The 16,414-nt window shown below is 49.8% G+C and overlaps 1 protein-coding gene across 4 annotated transcripts in view; it reads left to right on the top strand.

Moving 5' to 3' along the window:
- CYFIP2 (cytoplasmic FMR1 interacting protein 2) overlaps window positions 1-16,414 on the top strand; it is a 131,272-nt gene that overhangs the window by 54,297 nt on the left and 60,561 nt on the right. For 3 of the 4 annotated variants that reach the window (XM_008255326.5, XM_008255327.5, XM_089336170.1), the window contains exons 12-20: window positions 800-919; window positions 1,738-1,863; window positions 8,202-8,368; window positions 9,014-9,161; window positions 11,162-11,236; window positions 12,170-12,323; window positions 13,241-13,397; window positions 13,914-14,010; window positions 15,910-15,986. In XM_008255326.5, coding sequence (XP_008253548.1) covers window positions 800-919; window positions 1,738-1,863; window positions 8,202-8,368; window positions 9,014-9,161; window positions 11,162-11,236; window positions 12,170-12,323; window positions 13,241-13,397; window positions 13,914-14,010; window positions 15,910-15,986 — 1,121 coding nt within the window. The remainder of the gene's footprint in view (window positions 1-799; window positions 920-1,737; window positions 1,864-8,201; window positions 8,369-9,013; window positions 9,162-11,161; window positions 11,237-12,169; window positions 12,324-13,240; window positions 13,398-13,913; window positions 14,011-15,909; window positions 15,987-16,414) is intronic. The other variant, XM_002710339.6, reaches the window with a different exon arrangement.

Consider the following 16,414-nt stretch of genomic DNA (forward strand, 5'->3'; position numbering starts at 1 on the left):
CTTTATACCTATAGCTTATGCATGTAAAAGTATGGTCAAAGTTGTTTTAATTGACTGCTTTATACATGTAGCTTTTTGCATGTAGAAATATGGTACAGCCCATCAGCCATACTTGGGGACTATTTTAGGTTGTGAAATCGCTAGTAACAAAGCACAAAAATGTGTGTGGCCCTAACTAGCCCACCAGAGGGAGACCCCTTGTTTAGAGTATGAGGCTGAAAAGGACAGAAGGGTCATCTTGTTTGACTGTAGCTGAGACACACGTGAGCTGCAAGTCACTGAGACACGCCTGCGAGTATTGACTTGGGGATTCAGAAATGGATTTTAGCAAGTAGTTGTGCTTTGTGCGTGTAGACCTGAGTACATAAGTGTTACATTCCCTTCTGGAGCACTACACAGAGAGACTGTGAAATCAAGTCAAGGGTTTGTGATGAGCATCTTCAGAGGGAACCCCATGTATTGACGTAGCTTCATGACAAATCTCATTGCGTACGTGCATCGTATGTACGCAATTCTGTGTCCTGACTCATTGAACAGCATGCATTTCCATGCATTTCTACTGTGAATGCAGTCAGAAACGTTTGGAAGCCACTGCTCTGCCAGGGTGCCTTTGAGTGGAGCTCTGGATCACGGCCCCAAATTGGAACCCTGCATGGTTTACCAACCATGTGGCCTGAGCGCGGTGCTTATCTGAGCCCCGTTAATCTTCACGGGCACATAGTAATAACCCTATAGTGTTCCCGGGGCAGTTGGTGAAATGTGTACCAGTGCCGGACATGTGACACTTACTGTTCCCCAGGTGGTGACGGGCTCCGGGCTGGACAGCCAGAAGTCAGACGAAGAGTACCGGGAGCTCTTTGACCTGGCCCTGCGTGGCCTGCAGCTTCTGTCCAAGTGGAGCGCCCACGTCATGGAGGTGGTAGGTGTCCCGCCCGCAGAGGACCTCACGCCAACCCATGCTGCCTTTGCGTCTGTGGGGCTCTGCCCATCCCCTGCGCACATTGTTAACGACTTCATGTAGATACAGTTAACACACCATCCGACTCAGCCACCTAATGTGTAGGTTTATTGGTCTTCAGACCATCCACGGCATCGCATAACCACAGTGAAATTCAGCACATTGTCGTCCCTTCAGCAGTAAACCCTGTGTATCGTGACCACCCATCCCTGCAGCCCTGAGCAGTCTGCTTCCCAGCTCTCTGGCCGTCCCTCTTCTGGGTGTTTCTTACAGATGGAGTCATAGAATCTGTGGTCCTTTGTATTTGATTTCTTTTTTACCCCACATTTTCTGACTCAGGAGCTAGCTTCTTTTAACTTTTGTATGTGAGAGACAGAGAAGGACCTTCTACTTACTGGCTTACTTCCCAGGTGCCTACAATGACAGGGGAAGGTGAAGTCAGGAGCTGAACTCAGTCCAGGGGTTCCATGTCAGGGGCCGGGACCCAGCTACCGGAGATGTCCCCTGCTGCTTCCGAGAGTCTGAATTAGCGAGAGCCTGAGTCAGGGTGAGAGCCAAGTATCGCACCTAGGCACTTCTCTGTGGGACTAAGCCTCTTAGCCAGTGTCTTAATCACTTGGCCAAACATCCTCCCCGTACCCGGCTTCACCCATGTTGTAGCATGACTTGGTGCTTTATTCCCCCTCATGGCTAGATAACAGTCCATTGTGTGGGCCCATCCCCTCTCGTTGAGCCACTCATCAGTCGATGGTCATTTGGGTTGTTGACATTCCCCCCAGTACTCCTGGAAGCTGGTGCATCCCACAGACAAGTTCTGCAACAAGGACTGTCCTGGCACGGCGGAGGAGTATGAGAGAGCCACACGTTACAATTACACCAGCGAGGAGAAGTTCGCCTTTGTGGAGGTAGGTGCTCCTTCCTTGTATCTCCTCCTTCACCCAAGACCACTGCTCACTGTGGCCCCAGGAGTGGTTCTGAGCAAGGTGACAGAATGGAGTCTCCTGAGCTACTGGCCCCTTCTCCCACGCAGACCCAATCTCTTTCAAGAGTTACTACTTAGAAATGACTAGGAACCCTGCTCCAAAGAATCCAAAGGAAAATCTCCATTCCACTAGAATAGTGGGCAAAACAAAAAAGCCAACAGAAGAAACAAACAAAAAACTGGTTAAAAAAAGACATGGAAAGTGCCCAGACTAATGGGTGATCAAAGAACTACAGAGTGAAAGTAAGATTGGAGACAGAGTTTGCCAGTCAAGGTAGCAAAGATGTCAAAGTGTTGATGGCTATTGCAGATTGCAGTACGGGAAATAGACAATCTGATATTTTTGTGGCCAGGCTACACTATGGGCTTCCCACAAGGGCAATCTGATATGTATTGATGTTTTTATAGTAGGAGAACCCTTTGGCCCAGAAGTTCTAGGAATATATCCCAGGGAAGTAAGCCAACTCTGAAGGGATATGTGTGCACACATGTTCACCACAGTATTGTTTCTCATTCCAAAATATGTAAAGCTACTTAGATGTCTTTCAACATGGGATCAGGTACATAAAATAGAGCTGTATGGTTGAATACTGTGTAGCCGCTGAGAAGGATGAGAAGCTACCCACAGTAAATTGCTAAGTTTTGCAAATGCAAGCACATGAGGACAAATGATCCCATTTATACTAAAATTGATATACTTTTATGTATTTGCTCAAAATTGAGGGACCTACATATATATAGCAAACCATGAGCAGCAGCATTTTCCAGAGGGAGGACCGTTACTACCTTATAATGTTTTGAGTTGTGTTTTGTTGTTTGATTACACAGTAGTGTAGGAACATTCATTCCTACGAGGCTCTGAGTGGCAGCAACCCCTTTCATGAGCATTTGAAGCCCATGAGAGATGAGTAGAGACTGGGTCCTAGCCCTGACCACTGTAGGCACTTTACCTCTTTGAGACTTTGCTTCCTGTTCTGGAAAATGGGGCTAATAATTTCAACCGTTGCCCATCCCAGGGGTAGTTGTCATTGCTGCGAGTCGAACAGTAATTGTCCAGTAAAGTAATAAACATGGGCTGTCCAAGTGTCAGTGTTTAGAGCTGATCTTGAGCAGGTTTCCAGGTTGGAGAACTTTGGGGAACTGAGGCTCAGTTTCTCTCCAGGCAGGAGAGAGATTGTGATCACCCTTGACGGTGTTCACAGTGGCCCCGTGTTCCTGCGGGGCTTCCATTGCTAACAGTCACCTTGGAAGAAAGTGTCCCAGTTATCACCCCTGGGAGAGATCCTCTGGGTCTCCCACACGGTTCCAGGAGGCCAAGCATTTGGGCCATCCACAGCTGCTTTCCCAGGCGCATTAGCAGGGAGCTGAATCAGATGTGGAGCAGCCAGGGCTCGAGCTGGCACTCGTATGGGATGCTGGCACTGTAGCGCCAGCCCCTAAATTCACCCTCTGAAAGTGTTTGACTTGATAGTGTTTTATTTTATTCATGAAACTGTATAACGATTATCAGTGTCTAATGTTAGAAAACTTCTGTCACCTCCAAAAGAAACCCCTACTCATTAGCAGTCAGACCCCATGCCTCCCTCCCCCAGCCTCTGGCTATCACTAATCTGCTTTCTGTCTCTGTAGATGTGGCTGTCCCGGGGATTCTATAAAAATGAAATCATGCAATAAGTCATCCTTTGTGACTGGTTTCTTAGACTTTGCATACTGTTTTCAAAGTTCATCCGTGCTATATGTAGCATTTATCAATACTCCTTTCCTTTGTATTTGAATAATATTCCATTATAGTTATGCACTATATCAGTTTATGTGTTCATCAGCTGAATGTCTGGGTTATTTTGGTTTTTTGGCTGTTAGGAGTAATGCTGATGTGAACATCCATATGCAAGTTTTTGTGTGGAGATGTTTTCATTTCCCTCGGGTATATACTTAGGAGTGAAATCCCTGGGTCTCCGAGCAGCTGCGGCGTCTTGCAGGGCTCTCAGTGTGTCTAAGGGTTACAACTTCTCCCCTTCCTCTGTCACTTGTTGCTGTCTTCTAATTCTAGTCATCCTCTGGCCTGTCAATGTGATTCTGATGTGCCCATCGCTAATGATTACTGAGAGTGAGCATTTTTCACATGTTGCTTGGCTGTCTGCATATTTTCTTTGAAGAAATGTATATGTAAATCATTTATCCATTTTGGGGGGTCTTTTTATTGTTGAGTTGTGTGTTTTATGTGTTCTGGATGCAAGTCCATTATCAGATACATAAGTTGCTAAAATGTCCTTCCATTCCATGGTTTCTCTTCTCATCTTCTAGACGGTGTTGTTTGAGGCACAATTTTTATTTTGATAAAGTTCAATTTGTTTTTTTCTTTTGTTACCATGCTTTTAGTGGTATATCTGAGAAACCATTGCCTACACCAAGGTGACAGGTACTTCCTCCTGTGTTTCCTTCTCAGAGTTTTGTAGACTTAGGTCCGCGATCCCTTTGGGGTTAGTTTGTTATATGGAGATAGGTAGAGGTCCAATGTGATTCTTTTGCATGTGGATATCCAATTGTACCTGCACCATTTGTTGGAGAGACTATTCTTTGTCCATTGAATTGTCTTGGTAACTCAAGAAAATCAATTGACTAAAAGTTTGAGAGTTTATTTAAAAATTTTATGTTGTCTTCCATGGAGCAATATAGCTATTCTGTGCCCCTAACAGCAGTTTTGATTATTGTAGTTTTGCAGTAGCTTTGAAATCAGAAAATATGTCTTGCAACTTTGTTCCCTTTTTTCCTCTTAGAATTCTATTGGTTCATCTCTATCCCTGTTTTTCTGAAACTCCACTCTAAAGCACATTGAAGAAGGCCTTTGACATTCATTGTTTTGGATACTAAATAAACCATTTCATTTCAGGAACACAAGTATTTTAGGACTGAGAAATTTCCTTGTATTTTAGTTTTTACAATTTCCTCCTCTATTTTCTCTCCTCTCTTTCTGGACTTTTGTTCTGTTGGGTGTTAAGTGCTCTGGATTCAGTCTCTAATTTTCTTATCTTTCCATATTTTAGCCTACTTATTTTTTTGTCCACTTTATGGAATATTTTCTTAAACTCAAATTTCAACCCTATCAGGGTTTTGAATTTTGGACATAATATTTTTAATGTTCAAAAGCTCCATCCTGTTTTCTGTGTATGGCCTTTGTGTTAATGCTTTTGTGTCATGAATGGGATATCTTCATGAGGATGATACAGTTTTTCTAATTTTATTAAAATGTAACTTAACAAACCACATCCACTTGAAGTGTGTAACTGGAAGAATTCGTTTTGTAATAGAATGCTTTTGTGAATGTGAGAAGCTGCAAGCCCAAGCACGACCATCTACCCTTTGAGATTTCTTGAGTGGCTTTGCCTTTCACCCCTCCCTGAACCCTGGGCCCTGGCGATGCATTCTCTGTCATAGCCACTGTACACTTGTTTGTGTGTTTCCAGAATTTATGTAAGCGGAATCGTTACAGTATGGCTTTTGTGTGTTTGGCTTTTTGAAATTCACCTCCTTGTTATGTGTATTAATAGTTTGTTTTTAATGCTGAATTTTGTTACATGCACATAGATATACTAAAATGTTTATCCATTCATTTTTTGGTGAATACTTGGCTATTCCCAGATGTTGGACAATAAAAATTAAGTTGTCTTAAGTATTTGAGTTTAAGTATTTATGTGGGTATGAGTCTTTATGTCTCTCAGAATGGTCACACTGAAAATGTACATTTAATTTTTTAAGCAGCTGTCACAGAGCTAGGCAGACTAGATGTCATGAGTAGAGACTGGTCCAGGTTGAAGTTTCTACCAGCTGTGTGTGAAAGATCTATTTATTGCTCCATACCCTCACGGTGCTTGGTATTTTCAGTCTTATTAATCTGAGTTCTAATGGGAGCACATCAAATTTCATCGAGTTTTTAATTTACGTTTCCCTGAAGACATGATTCTGAGCATCTTTTCAGGTAGTATTGGCCATTTTATACCTTTCTTTGTGAATTGTTATTTGTTGAAATCTTTTGCCTAGCTTTAAAAATTGCATTTCTGGAGCCAGTGTTGTGGCATAATGGGTTAGGCTGCCACCTGCAGTGCCTCATCCCATATGGGCTTTGGTTTGAATCCTGGCTGCTCCACTTCTGATCCACTTCCCTGCTAACACTCCTGGTGAGGCAGTGGAGGATGGCCCAAGTGGTTGGGTCCCTGTTCCCCATGTGGGAGACCCAGAAGAAGCTCCTGGCTGCTGGCTTAGCCTGGCCCAGCCCTGGCTGTTGCAGCCATTTGGAGAATGAATCAGCAGATGGAAGAGCTATATATCTATCTATACCTCTCTGTCTCTCTAACTCTGCCTTTGAAATTTAAAAAACAATGGTTTTCTTATTATTGACTTAAGATAAGTCTTTCTTTCCATAGTTTAGATGCAAATCCTTCATCTCACATATTTTACAATATTTTTTCTCATCAGTGAGTTTTCTCTTTTTGTTAAGGATTCCTTTTGAAGAGCAACTGGTTTACATGTTGGTAAAGTTAAATGTATCAGCTGCCAAGATTTTCCGTCAGATCCCACTGAGCTGTGCAGTCTATTTGGCGTTATTCTGAAACATCTCCATGATCCGTTCTGTTCTTCGCCCAGTGGCTGCTGGTGACATCTCTAGCCCAGATTCTTAACGATCTAATATTCTCAATGCCTCCGTCCCATTATTACTCTGAATTAAAGCATCTCACCAGCTTGGCCCTGATGAAAGTCTCACCTCTGTACTCTGTTCTCACACACCTCCTCTACTTCAGGCATTGTTTTTCTTCCTTTGAGTTTTAGAAGGAGAGAGAGGCTTAGGGCCCAAGCCCATTCATTTGTTTCTGCAGTCTACTGACCCTGCATAACCCCAGGCCCTGCAGGGGACACGCAGAGCCTTGCTGGGCCTTGTCCCTGCTGTCCCTCCAGGCAGGTGCAAAAGGTCCATCCAGCATGTCATTAGGAGGGTGACAAGTGCAGTACTCATGTGGAAGCCAGTGTGGCAAATGCTTTACCTCTGACTCCTTAGCCCATCAAGAAAATAACACTTGAGGCTGTCAGGGTCAGAGGATCAGGTTGGTGGCTGGTAAAGCTGAACTAGAGAAGAGAGGGCTTCCACCCAGGCTACACCAGCTTCTGTCCGTCTCTGCTCTCATGAAGCTTGCCCACTGGGCAGCAGGCAGAGCATGTATACACCTCCCTGCCCCAGGATGGGGTGGGGGTGACGAGCGCAACAGGGGTGAGAACCGGAAGTGAGGGCACACACCTGCAGTCAGCCAGGTCTCCACAGAGAGAACTGAGGTTGGGCCAGGCTCTGCTCAGCACAGAACCTGTCTCCCCTTCTCCCCAAGCAGGGATGTGGGGTTCAGCCAGGGAAGAGGCAAAGAGAAGAGCACAGGCTCTCCCCTTCCAAGACTGCTGCAGGAGAAGCTTCTGTTCCTGCACTCCCGCAGCACCTAGTCTCAGTGTTTCAAAAGCAAAGATGTGGAAGTCATTTAGGAAGTGTTATGGGGAAATACAAGGCATCTGAAGGGTCACTTACTTATTTGAAAGGCAGAGCAACAGAGAGAGAAAGAGACAGAGACAGGAGATCTTCCCTCTGCTAGTTCACTTCCCAAATGGCCACAACTGTCAAGGGTGGGCCAGGCTGAAGCCTGGGTCCAGGAACTCCATCTGAGTTTCCCATATGGGTGACAGGGACCCAAGCACTTGGACCATCCTCTGATGCCTTTCCGGGTGCGTTAACAGGGAAGTGGATTGGAAATGGAGCAGCCAGGACTCCAACCAGCACTCTGATATAGGATGCATGTCCCAAGTGACCACTTCACCTTCCTCACCATAGTGTAGTCCCCAAAATGTTGTGTTTGACATCAGCTGTGGCTGCATGGTATGTGGACAGTAGCCAGAGTGCTCCTCAAAACGTGTTCCCTGGGCCTGCTGTCATTCGTCACCAGTCAGCAATAAATCAGGAGCTCATGCCAGCATGGGTGTCAGTGGTGTCAGGAAGTGCACGTCCAGTCGAACTGACGCCTTTGTTCTGTAGTGGGACTTTGTTGGTGAGGGCGCTGAGCCGCCTATGTTGTAGCTTGTTTCTCACTGGTCATGAAAAAGCACTTTAAGTAACCCTGGCCTTAAGCTTCTGGGCGCCTTACACAGCCCCCTCTGCAATGCGGCAAAGGCAGGGGATGGGCTGGGATGCAGATGCCTGGCGAGCCTGACCGTTGACCTGTGCCTGACCAGGTGATCGCCATGATCAAGGGGCTGCAGGTGCTCATGGGCAGGATGGAGAGTGTCTTCAACCAGGCCATCAGGAACACCATCTACGCAGCCCTGCAGGACTTTGCCCAGGTGACCCTGCGCGAGCCCCTGAGGCAGGCCGTGCGTAAGAAGAAGAACGTCCTCATCAGGTGGGTCTTCCCTGGCACAAATGAGGGGGCCGGGGCTCAGCCACGCAGGCAGTTCCTGCCTCAGCCAGCTTCCCGGTCAGCCTCTGCACACACATGGGTCCTTCCAGCAAGTTCCAGCAGCCTGGACGTTCAGGGTGGACTGAGCCTCCATGTCTGGGTTCAAAGCCCATACATAGCCCCTTCCAGCTGGGTGAACTTGGTCAAGTTACTTCCCGTAGTGAAAGCTCAGTTCTCCTTATCTGTGACCTGCTGCAGAGCCTGCTGGGATGATGAAGTGAGACAGTCCTTGTGTAGCCCAAAGCACATGGTCACACAGAATGAATGAACGTGCAACAAGAATAAGCTATTGTTAAGCTTCTAAAACACAAGGATTTGGTTGGGCTTGTGGGAGTCCCCAAAACCAAAAAGGGAAAAAATGGCCATCATACCTCACCCAGGTTCTGTCATACTGCATGGGCTCAGACATCAAGTGAGCACCAGAACCACGTGGAACAGTTCAGAATCAGCTCTTAAACCTTTCATCCACCGTCTCTGAGGCTGGGCCCCAGGAATGAGAATATATCCTGACCTGGCCAGGATCCCGTTGCTTGCAATGCCTCCTAAGAGTGGTGAAACCTAGCCTGAGCCGCCTCCTTGCTTCTCCAGCGTCCTGCAGGCTATTCGGAAGACCATCTGTGACTGGGAAGGCGGACGTGAGCCCCCCAATGACCCGTGCTTGAGAGGGGAGAAGGACCCAAAGGGCGGGTTTGACATCAAGGTGCCCCGGCGAGCTGTGGGGCCGTCCAGCACCCAGGTGAGTGGCACCAGGCACAGACCAGCTTTGTTGACACAGAGGCCAACTTGGCCACGGGGGAGCACAAGGCAGTGGGGCTGGGGGTCCTCGGTCAGGAGGGGCAGGGTCGAGCCACTGCTCTGACCTTCTTCTGCCGTCTGTTTGATGTAGGAAAGATCACTGGCTTAAGATTCAAGAGACCTGGGTTCTAGTTCCAGCTACCTGTGTGACCTCGGCATGTTGCACAATCTCACTGTGCTTCCGTTGTCTGACCTGGCCGACAGGGCTGATGCCACATCCACCCGGCCTGCCTCCTCCTCCCCCTCTGAAGTACAGACTTCCAAGTGTGTGAGGAGTACATCCGGCCCTCCCCCTACAGTGACTTCCTGGCTGGAAATTCTGACCTGCTGTGTGATCTTGGGCAGCCCCTTGGCCTCTCTGAGCTCTGAGGAGCTGCTCTGGAAAACTAAAACTTTGGATGAGATCAAGTTAGTGATATGATCTCATTCCCCGCATTGTTCCAGCACCCCTGCCCAAAAACCTCCGAGAATCAAAAGCCCTTGCTCCCTTAGGGAAAGTCTCATAGTCAGAAATACTCAGAGCTGCCTACAGCAGCTGTTGCACACAAGAGATTGCCCGTGGCCTGTCCAAAGCAGTTATTAAATTACAGGAAAAGAAGTAAGTACTCTGGGCATCGTAGTTACATCCATGCAACCTGCATGAGAATACAGTGGCTGGTAGGCTTTTGAGGTACCGGAAAAAAAGCAGATGGGTCCCATCGTAGTTCAAAGGGTCTTAGAAGCCCCAGCCTGGGAACCCCCCAGCTTCACACGACCTGTAAGCCCCTCGCCGCTCTGAATCCTCCAATGTGGGTCATCCGAGGCCCTCCTGGGTATGTGTGTCTGTCTGGCAGGGGCGTGCGGGCTGCAGCAGGGCAAGGTGGGTTCGCAGCAGAGTTGCCGTGACTTCCCTTGGCGCGCAGTCCTTGGACAGCGTGTGCTCGTCTGGCCTGTGTGCCAGGGAACAGCCCAGGGAGGCTTCTACCAATGCTTCTGGGAAATGCAAGAGTCGGGAGCCCTTCCAGTCCAGAGTGCCCTGGTGGGGCTCAGCAGGACCTAAAAAACTCAGTGAGCCAAGGGCTAGACAAGACCCAAGAGAGACGGGAAGGAACAGGCTGCAGCTAGCACTGGCAGGCAGAGGGAAGGCCAGGGAGAGAGAGAAGTGAGGAAGGAGTGTCTGCCTAGACAGTAGGAGAGGGGAGGTCAGCAGCAGTCAGACCCCTGCAGCTAGGTGGCGCGTAGGTATTTCATAGCCGCCTACACAGCCAATGGCAGAGTCCCAGTCCCTTACCCTGTTGGGGAAACTGAGGCCCAGAGAGGGAAGTGACTTGTCCAAGTCACACGGTGCGTCCCACGTGGAGGGGGGACAAGAACCCAGGTCTCCTGACTCCCCCGCAGGGCTCCGCTACAGCCGTGGGAGTAGCCCGATAGACATGGGGAGTAGCTGCAGTGCGGTTTCTTCCAGGAAATAACGTGTACGGTTACAGAAGTTGGGGAAAGCGTTCACCCTCTTAAGGATGCAACCAGGTTTTCAGACAGTTAAGAGTCTGGCGGAAGCAGCCGCACGCAGCAGCACACGGGGCTCGACAGCTCCGTTCTCTGGGGCCCCCAGGTGGTGGCTAGGAGAGGGCCTCTCGGCTCTCCCGGAGGAGAAGGTGCCGCCAGCAGCAGGGGTGCGGGAAGGGAAGCGCGCGCAGGGACGGTGTCCCGCGTGTCTCTGGCTGCACTGGCCCTGCAGGCCCGGCCATGTGGTGGGGAAGAGCCCAGAGAAGGCGAGGGAGCCCAGGTGAGCGTGGTTGCTGGGAGGCTGGAGCGGCTCGGCGGCGGCCCCTAGCAGTCGCGATGGCTTTCCCACCGTATGCAATACCTCTTGCTTTTCTCTCTCTCTCTTTCTCTCTCTCCCTCCTCCCTGTCTCTCCTGCCCTCCCATCCCCTCTTCCTTCTCTCCTATCTGTGTCTTAGGCCTGCCAGTGGTCCCCGAGGGCTTTGTTTCACCCCACTGGTGGCACACAGGGCCGAAGAGGCTGCCGATCCCTGGTATAACACCGCCTGGCGGGGTTGGCTTGGGTACTGCTCTCCAGGAGGCAGCGGGAATGGACTAGCCTGACTCCTCAAGGCCCCTTCCAGCCTCAGATTCAGAGACAGATGGTGTGGAAAGATCTAGATTAGCAGAGAGAACGAACAGTCCCACCGCACTCACGCCCTTGGCGCTTAGGGCTCCCAGTAAGCAGGAGTTAATTGTCCTGTAGCCTCCTTTGTAAGTACCGACGTGAGCCCACTTTGCACCCAGGGTTTCTTCAGGCTGCACCGTTGCACGCTCGCCACCAGAGGGCGCCTTCCCTCCTGTGATGGCTGCAAAATGCAGAGGATCAGAACTCTGAGCTGTGGGAGGGGAGGGGGGCTCTTTCGGATCTTAGCCCATTTCACACTTCCGCAGAAGGTTAGAGCTGCAAGGGCCTGGAGGGAGAGAACACCTGGTCCAACCCCTCACAGTATGTAATACCACTGAGGTCCAGAGTGGGTGCTTTGTTGCCTAAGGTCACACAGCAAGTCAGAGGCAGTGCCTGGCCTTGAACCCAGGTCTTTTGACTCCTAGTCCAGTGCCCCACCCACGACGCCACTGTGGCTGTCTGGGAAGGCCGAGAGTGACATAGGATGAGGTTCTCCTCTGAAGCCTGTGCCCTTGGCTGAGCAGGGCCGGCAGGAACCTCTCCCTGGGCCTCTTAACTACCACCGGTGGTGGCCAGATCCACCCACCCAGGAATGTCTCAGAGTTCTGGGCAGAGCTCCTTCCCGGGGTGGCCCGTCTCTCTCCTGAAGGTTTTCACAGTTGCAAATTCGCTTCTCTGCCTCACATGGTGCCTTCTCAAGACATTGTTTTTAAGAGCAGAAAGAAAACAAATACAGCGCAAAGCAAGCTTGGCCCAGGATGGCGGCTGACCCCTAACCGCGTCTTCCTTTGCCTTCAAGCTGTACATGGTGCGGACGATGCTTGAATCGCTCATCGCAGATAAAAGTGGCTCCAAGAAGACCCTGCGAAGCAGCCTGGACGGGCCCATCGTCCTGGCCATCGAGGACTTCCACAAACAGTCCTTCTTCTTCACACACCTGCTCAACATCAGTGGTGAGCTGCAGAGCCCAGGGCAGAGGCGGGGGCTCCTGCCTCCCGCGTGGCTGAGCCCCTTGGGCCGGCAGTGGCACAGTCTGCCTGCAAGGGAGGATCCCCACTTCCTGGTGGACTGCGGGAGCTGGGGAGGAGGACCAGGCCCAGTTCACCTCTTCTGACGTGGTCAGCTCAGCAGCTGTCCAGGGCGCATTTGTGGCGGATTTATCAGGACGTCTTTGGTGGAGCAGAGTCAGAAACGGGATTGCAAACGTGGAAACACACGAGGCGTTCACTGGCCTTTGGCTGCTAAGCCGCAGCTGGGAGTTGAGCAGTGCCCACTCTCCCCACAGAAGAGCCTGGCAGGCTGCAGCCCAGCCCCTGTGCTCTACCCGTCCTCTGCTAGTAGGGTGCACATCCTATAGGACAGGTGGCAGACCAGTGTCCTAGGGACGTGCGGTTGTCCTGTGTCTCTTGGCATTGAAGAGCTTGACTCACTTCAACAACCAGTCAGAACTTGTCCATCAGAGAGTTGCCTAGGAAGGGCCTTCAAGGCCTCTGAACCACACAGCCGGGGTCAAGGAGCCACAGCCCAGCTGGAAGTGGGTGCATGGCGACTTCTCTTAAAGGTGTGTGTTGTACACTTAAATCATGTTTTCACGATGGCTCTGTAGGGGGTGATGGAAATCTGGGGGCATCTAAAGTCCTCAAACACCACCGCCACTTCCACCACACATCTCTAAAGCTTAACAGATGCAGCTCTCCAGGCAAATATTAGTCTTGTCTGAAGTACAAGGGCACAGGATGTGCTACTCAGTATGTGTGAGGTACCTGCTGCATACTTAGCAGAGTGAGGATAACAATAACAGGAAGAAAATCAAGAACTGTGATTTTTTGTGTGCTGCCTATAACCCAAGGCTCTCTCCCTACACTTCCAGAAGCTCTCCAGCAATGTTGCGACCTCTCTCAGCTCTGGTTCCGAGAATTCTTCCTGGAGTTAACTATGGGCCGGCGAATCCAGTTCCCCATTGAGATGTCCATGCCTTGGATTCTAACAGACCATATCCTGGAAACCAAAGAACCTTCCATGATGGAGTAAGAGGCAGGATTGGACCTGTAAGGAGGTTCCTGGGATGCAGGTGGAAGGTGGCTTTCCAGTGAGCTCATCCTTTGCAGAAGGAAGGTCTGAGCTGACTGTAGGTCAGGTGGGGTGTGCCACCAGGGGTTAGGACACACCAGGTCTGGCTGCAGAAAGATCCGGGAGCGTCCTCCCAGCCCACCTGGCCATCCTGTGTTTCATCAGCCGCAAATCAGCGCTGCTTGGGAAATAAGCCCTCTTTTGGGTCAGGCAGCTGCTGCCCTTCCCTGCCACCTGATTTGTCTTAGTGCCAGACTTCAGCTCAGGCCCTGCTTGTCTTAGCCACTGGGGCTTTGGATTTCCGGGCAGCCTGTAGAGTAAGTCATTTCTAAGTGGTGGAGGCACTGGAAACTCTCCTCCCAGCCCTGAACTTGTGCCCTCTCTCCTCCGCCCTCTGTCTCTGAGTAAGGGGCCACCTGGCTGCCTTGCGAGACGCCCTCACCAAGCTGCTGGCTCTCCGTGTCCCCCTGCAGGTACGTCCTCTACCCTTTGGACCTGTACAACGACAGTGCCTACTATGCCCTGACGAAGTTTAAAAAGCAGTTCCTGTATGATGAGATCGAAGCCGAGGCAAGTGCTGAGCGGCCCCTGTTCCTGCAGTCCTGCCCTGAGATCTGCGCTTTTGCAGGGTTCAGCTGTGTGCCCTGAGTGGGAGGTCCATGGCGCGTCCCGGAGGGTGATCTGCCTGATCACCGGGTGGCCAGAAAGGACCCGTGTGTGACACGTGAGGGCCTGGAGCACAAGAACGAGGAGGCTTCAAGAATTCACGGAAAGTGGAATGAAAAGATTATTTTGGTGCAAAAAATGTTGAAATCCAGCCATGTGAGGGGTCTACAAGAAGTTCATGAGAATTCGTATTGTAAACAAACTATGCCTGGATTTCAAAAAATTTTGCAACAAAAATTTAATTTCATTTTCCATAAATTTTTGAGGTATCCTTATACAAACTGAGACCGCCCCCCAACCTGTGGCCTGCTCCCTTTCTCTCCCCACCCCTAAACTATTTTGCATCATGACGGACGCTGTGTGCATCTGTGTCAGTAGCCACGCTTTGCCAATCACAGGTTTATGCAGATGACGGCCCCTGGGCTGCCTGTAGTGTCTGTCTATACACACATAGCATAGAATAGTTTCAGAAGTACACCTTGGGGAAGAAGCCAACTGTGTTAGTAGCTTTTTGTTATGTAATGAGACACCTAACACAAGCTACTTGTGATGGAAAGAGGTTTTATTTCAGCTCCCGGGTTGGGAGGTTTGGGGTAACCCCCTTGGTTTGGGGTGGTCCCCTTGGTTTGGCATCTGGTGATGGTATTTTTGCTGGAAAGTCCCAAGGTAAGGCAGAGTGTCCATGGCAAGGATAAGAGCTTGTGTCCCATGTTGCCTGTGCACATAAAGCCACCATGATTCACTCGTGGGGCTCCCCCCTAACAATCTCACTGCTTCCCAAAGGCCTCACCCCTAGACACCATAATTGGATTAAATTCCTATTCTCTTAGTATCATTCACTTAAGACTTTGAGGACCAAGTCTTTAACATCTGGGCCTTTGAGAGAGACCCAAAGTAATACCCAAACCAGAGCACAAGGCAAAGACCACCTAGCCGTGCAGGGGCTTGAGCCGTCTGTGCAAGGCTCTTCAGAGTAGGTTGTAGGCGAGTATGGGGTCATAGTGAACAGCCCTGTTGTGACCTGTAGGTTCTTTGCCTGGGCAGGGGTGCACTGGGCACCTTGCAGTTCCAGAAAGAGGCCTCAGTTACCTGAGCAGGAGGACCCAAGTAATTGGACCCTCATCCACCGCCTTCCCAGACGCATCAGCAGGAATGCTGGATTGGAAGTGGAGCAGCTGAGACTCAAGCCAGCCCTTCTACAGGGGATGCAGCATTGCGAGTGGCAGCATAGCCCACTGCACCCCCAAGGCTTTGATTTCAATTCTCCGTGTCAGTTGTGAGCTTACCTTCCCACCTAAGCATCACGTCTACCATTGATATGACGAGATACTGAAATGGCAAGACTTCCTGCATTAAACAATAATAAACTGAAGTTTGAAGAAAGGGGCTTTTAAATGTCTAATGACTGTTGACGTATAAATAATCACATTTGCACAGCCAGGTAAAATACAATGAAAAGGCAAAAGAGTCTATCAGAAGAGACGGATAGGTTTAGTTAACAGATGTAAGTTATCGCCGAGTATGATGGAATGTATCTGTTGCATGCCCTGGGAAAAAGCGCCTTGATCCTCAACAGCCTTTTTGAACTTGGCTGTCTCTCTGTTGACTAACTGAAGACCTTGAGTGCAAGGGACCAACATCCCAAACTTACTTGGCCACAGAATCTTTTTATTTTTTCCTTTAAAATATCTTGCCCCAGGTCACACTTGGGCAATCCCGCCCAGCTGCCCTCTTGTCAGCTGCCTCAGTTTCTATGAAAAAGCTTAGTGGGCACCACTGACCTTCCTGCTTCCTCTTCTCCAGGTGAACCTGTGCTTCGATCAGTTTGTCTACAAGCTGGCAGATCAGATCTTTGCTTACTACAAAGCAATGGCCGGCAGGTAGGAGAGCCCCAGGGCCGTGGGCACCAATCTTTCCTAAGACTACTGTGTGGAGACGTGATGGGCTTCCCTTAAAAAACCTTCCTGCTTCTTCACCACCTAAGAAAAACTTGACAATTTCGTGGGCCTGGGGAGTGCCAGCCAATGGATGGGGATGTGGGAATATATGACAGTTAAAACTGAATTAGCATTTGGGGTGGGGAACTAGAAAAGCCACTTTGAGTAAAGAGCTTGTGGGAATTAAGTCAGACCAGGTCAAAGACAGGACAGGAAGTGGCCTAGAAGTTCCCATGGCAGAAATCCAGTACAGTCCACATGTCTGCCTCATAGAGTTGACTCCTGGGAGTTAACTGTGTGAGAAAGCCATGTTCGTGGCCACTAGAGGGAGCAGATCCTATGTGTGTGGTGAGACTGGAGAGAGGCGGGGC

Source organism: Oryctolagus cuniculus, chromosome 6 (assembly GCF_051225735.1).
Source record: "Oryctolagus cuniculus isolate XC-2025 breed Fujian yellow rabbit chromosome 6, ASM5122573v1, whole genome shotgun sequence".
NCBI classification, from domain to species: Eukaryota; Metazoa; Chordata; class Mammalia; order Lagomorpha; family Leporidae; genus Oryctolagus; species Oryctolagus cuniculus.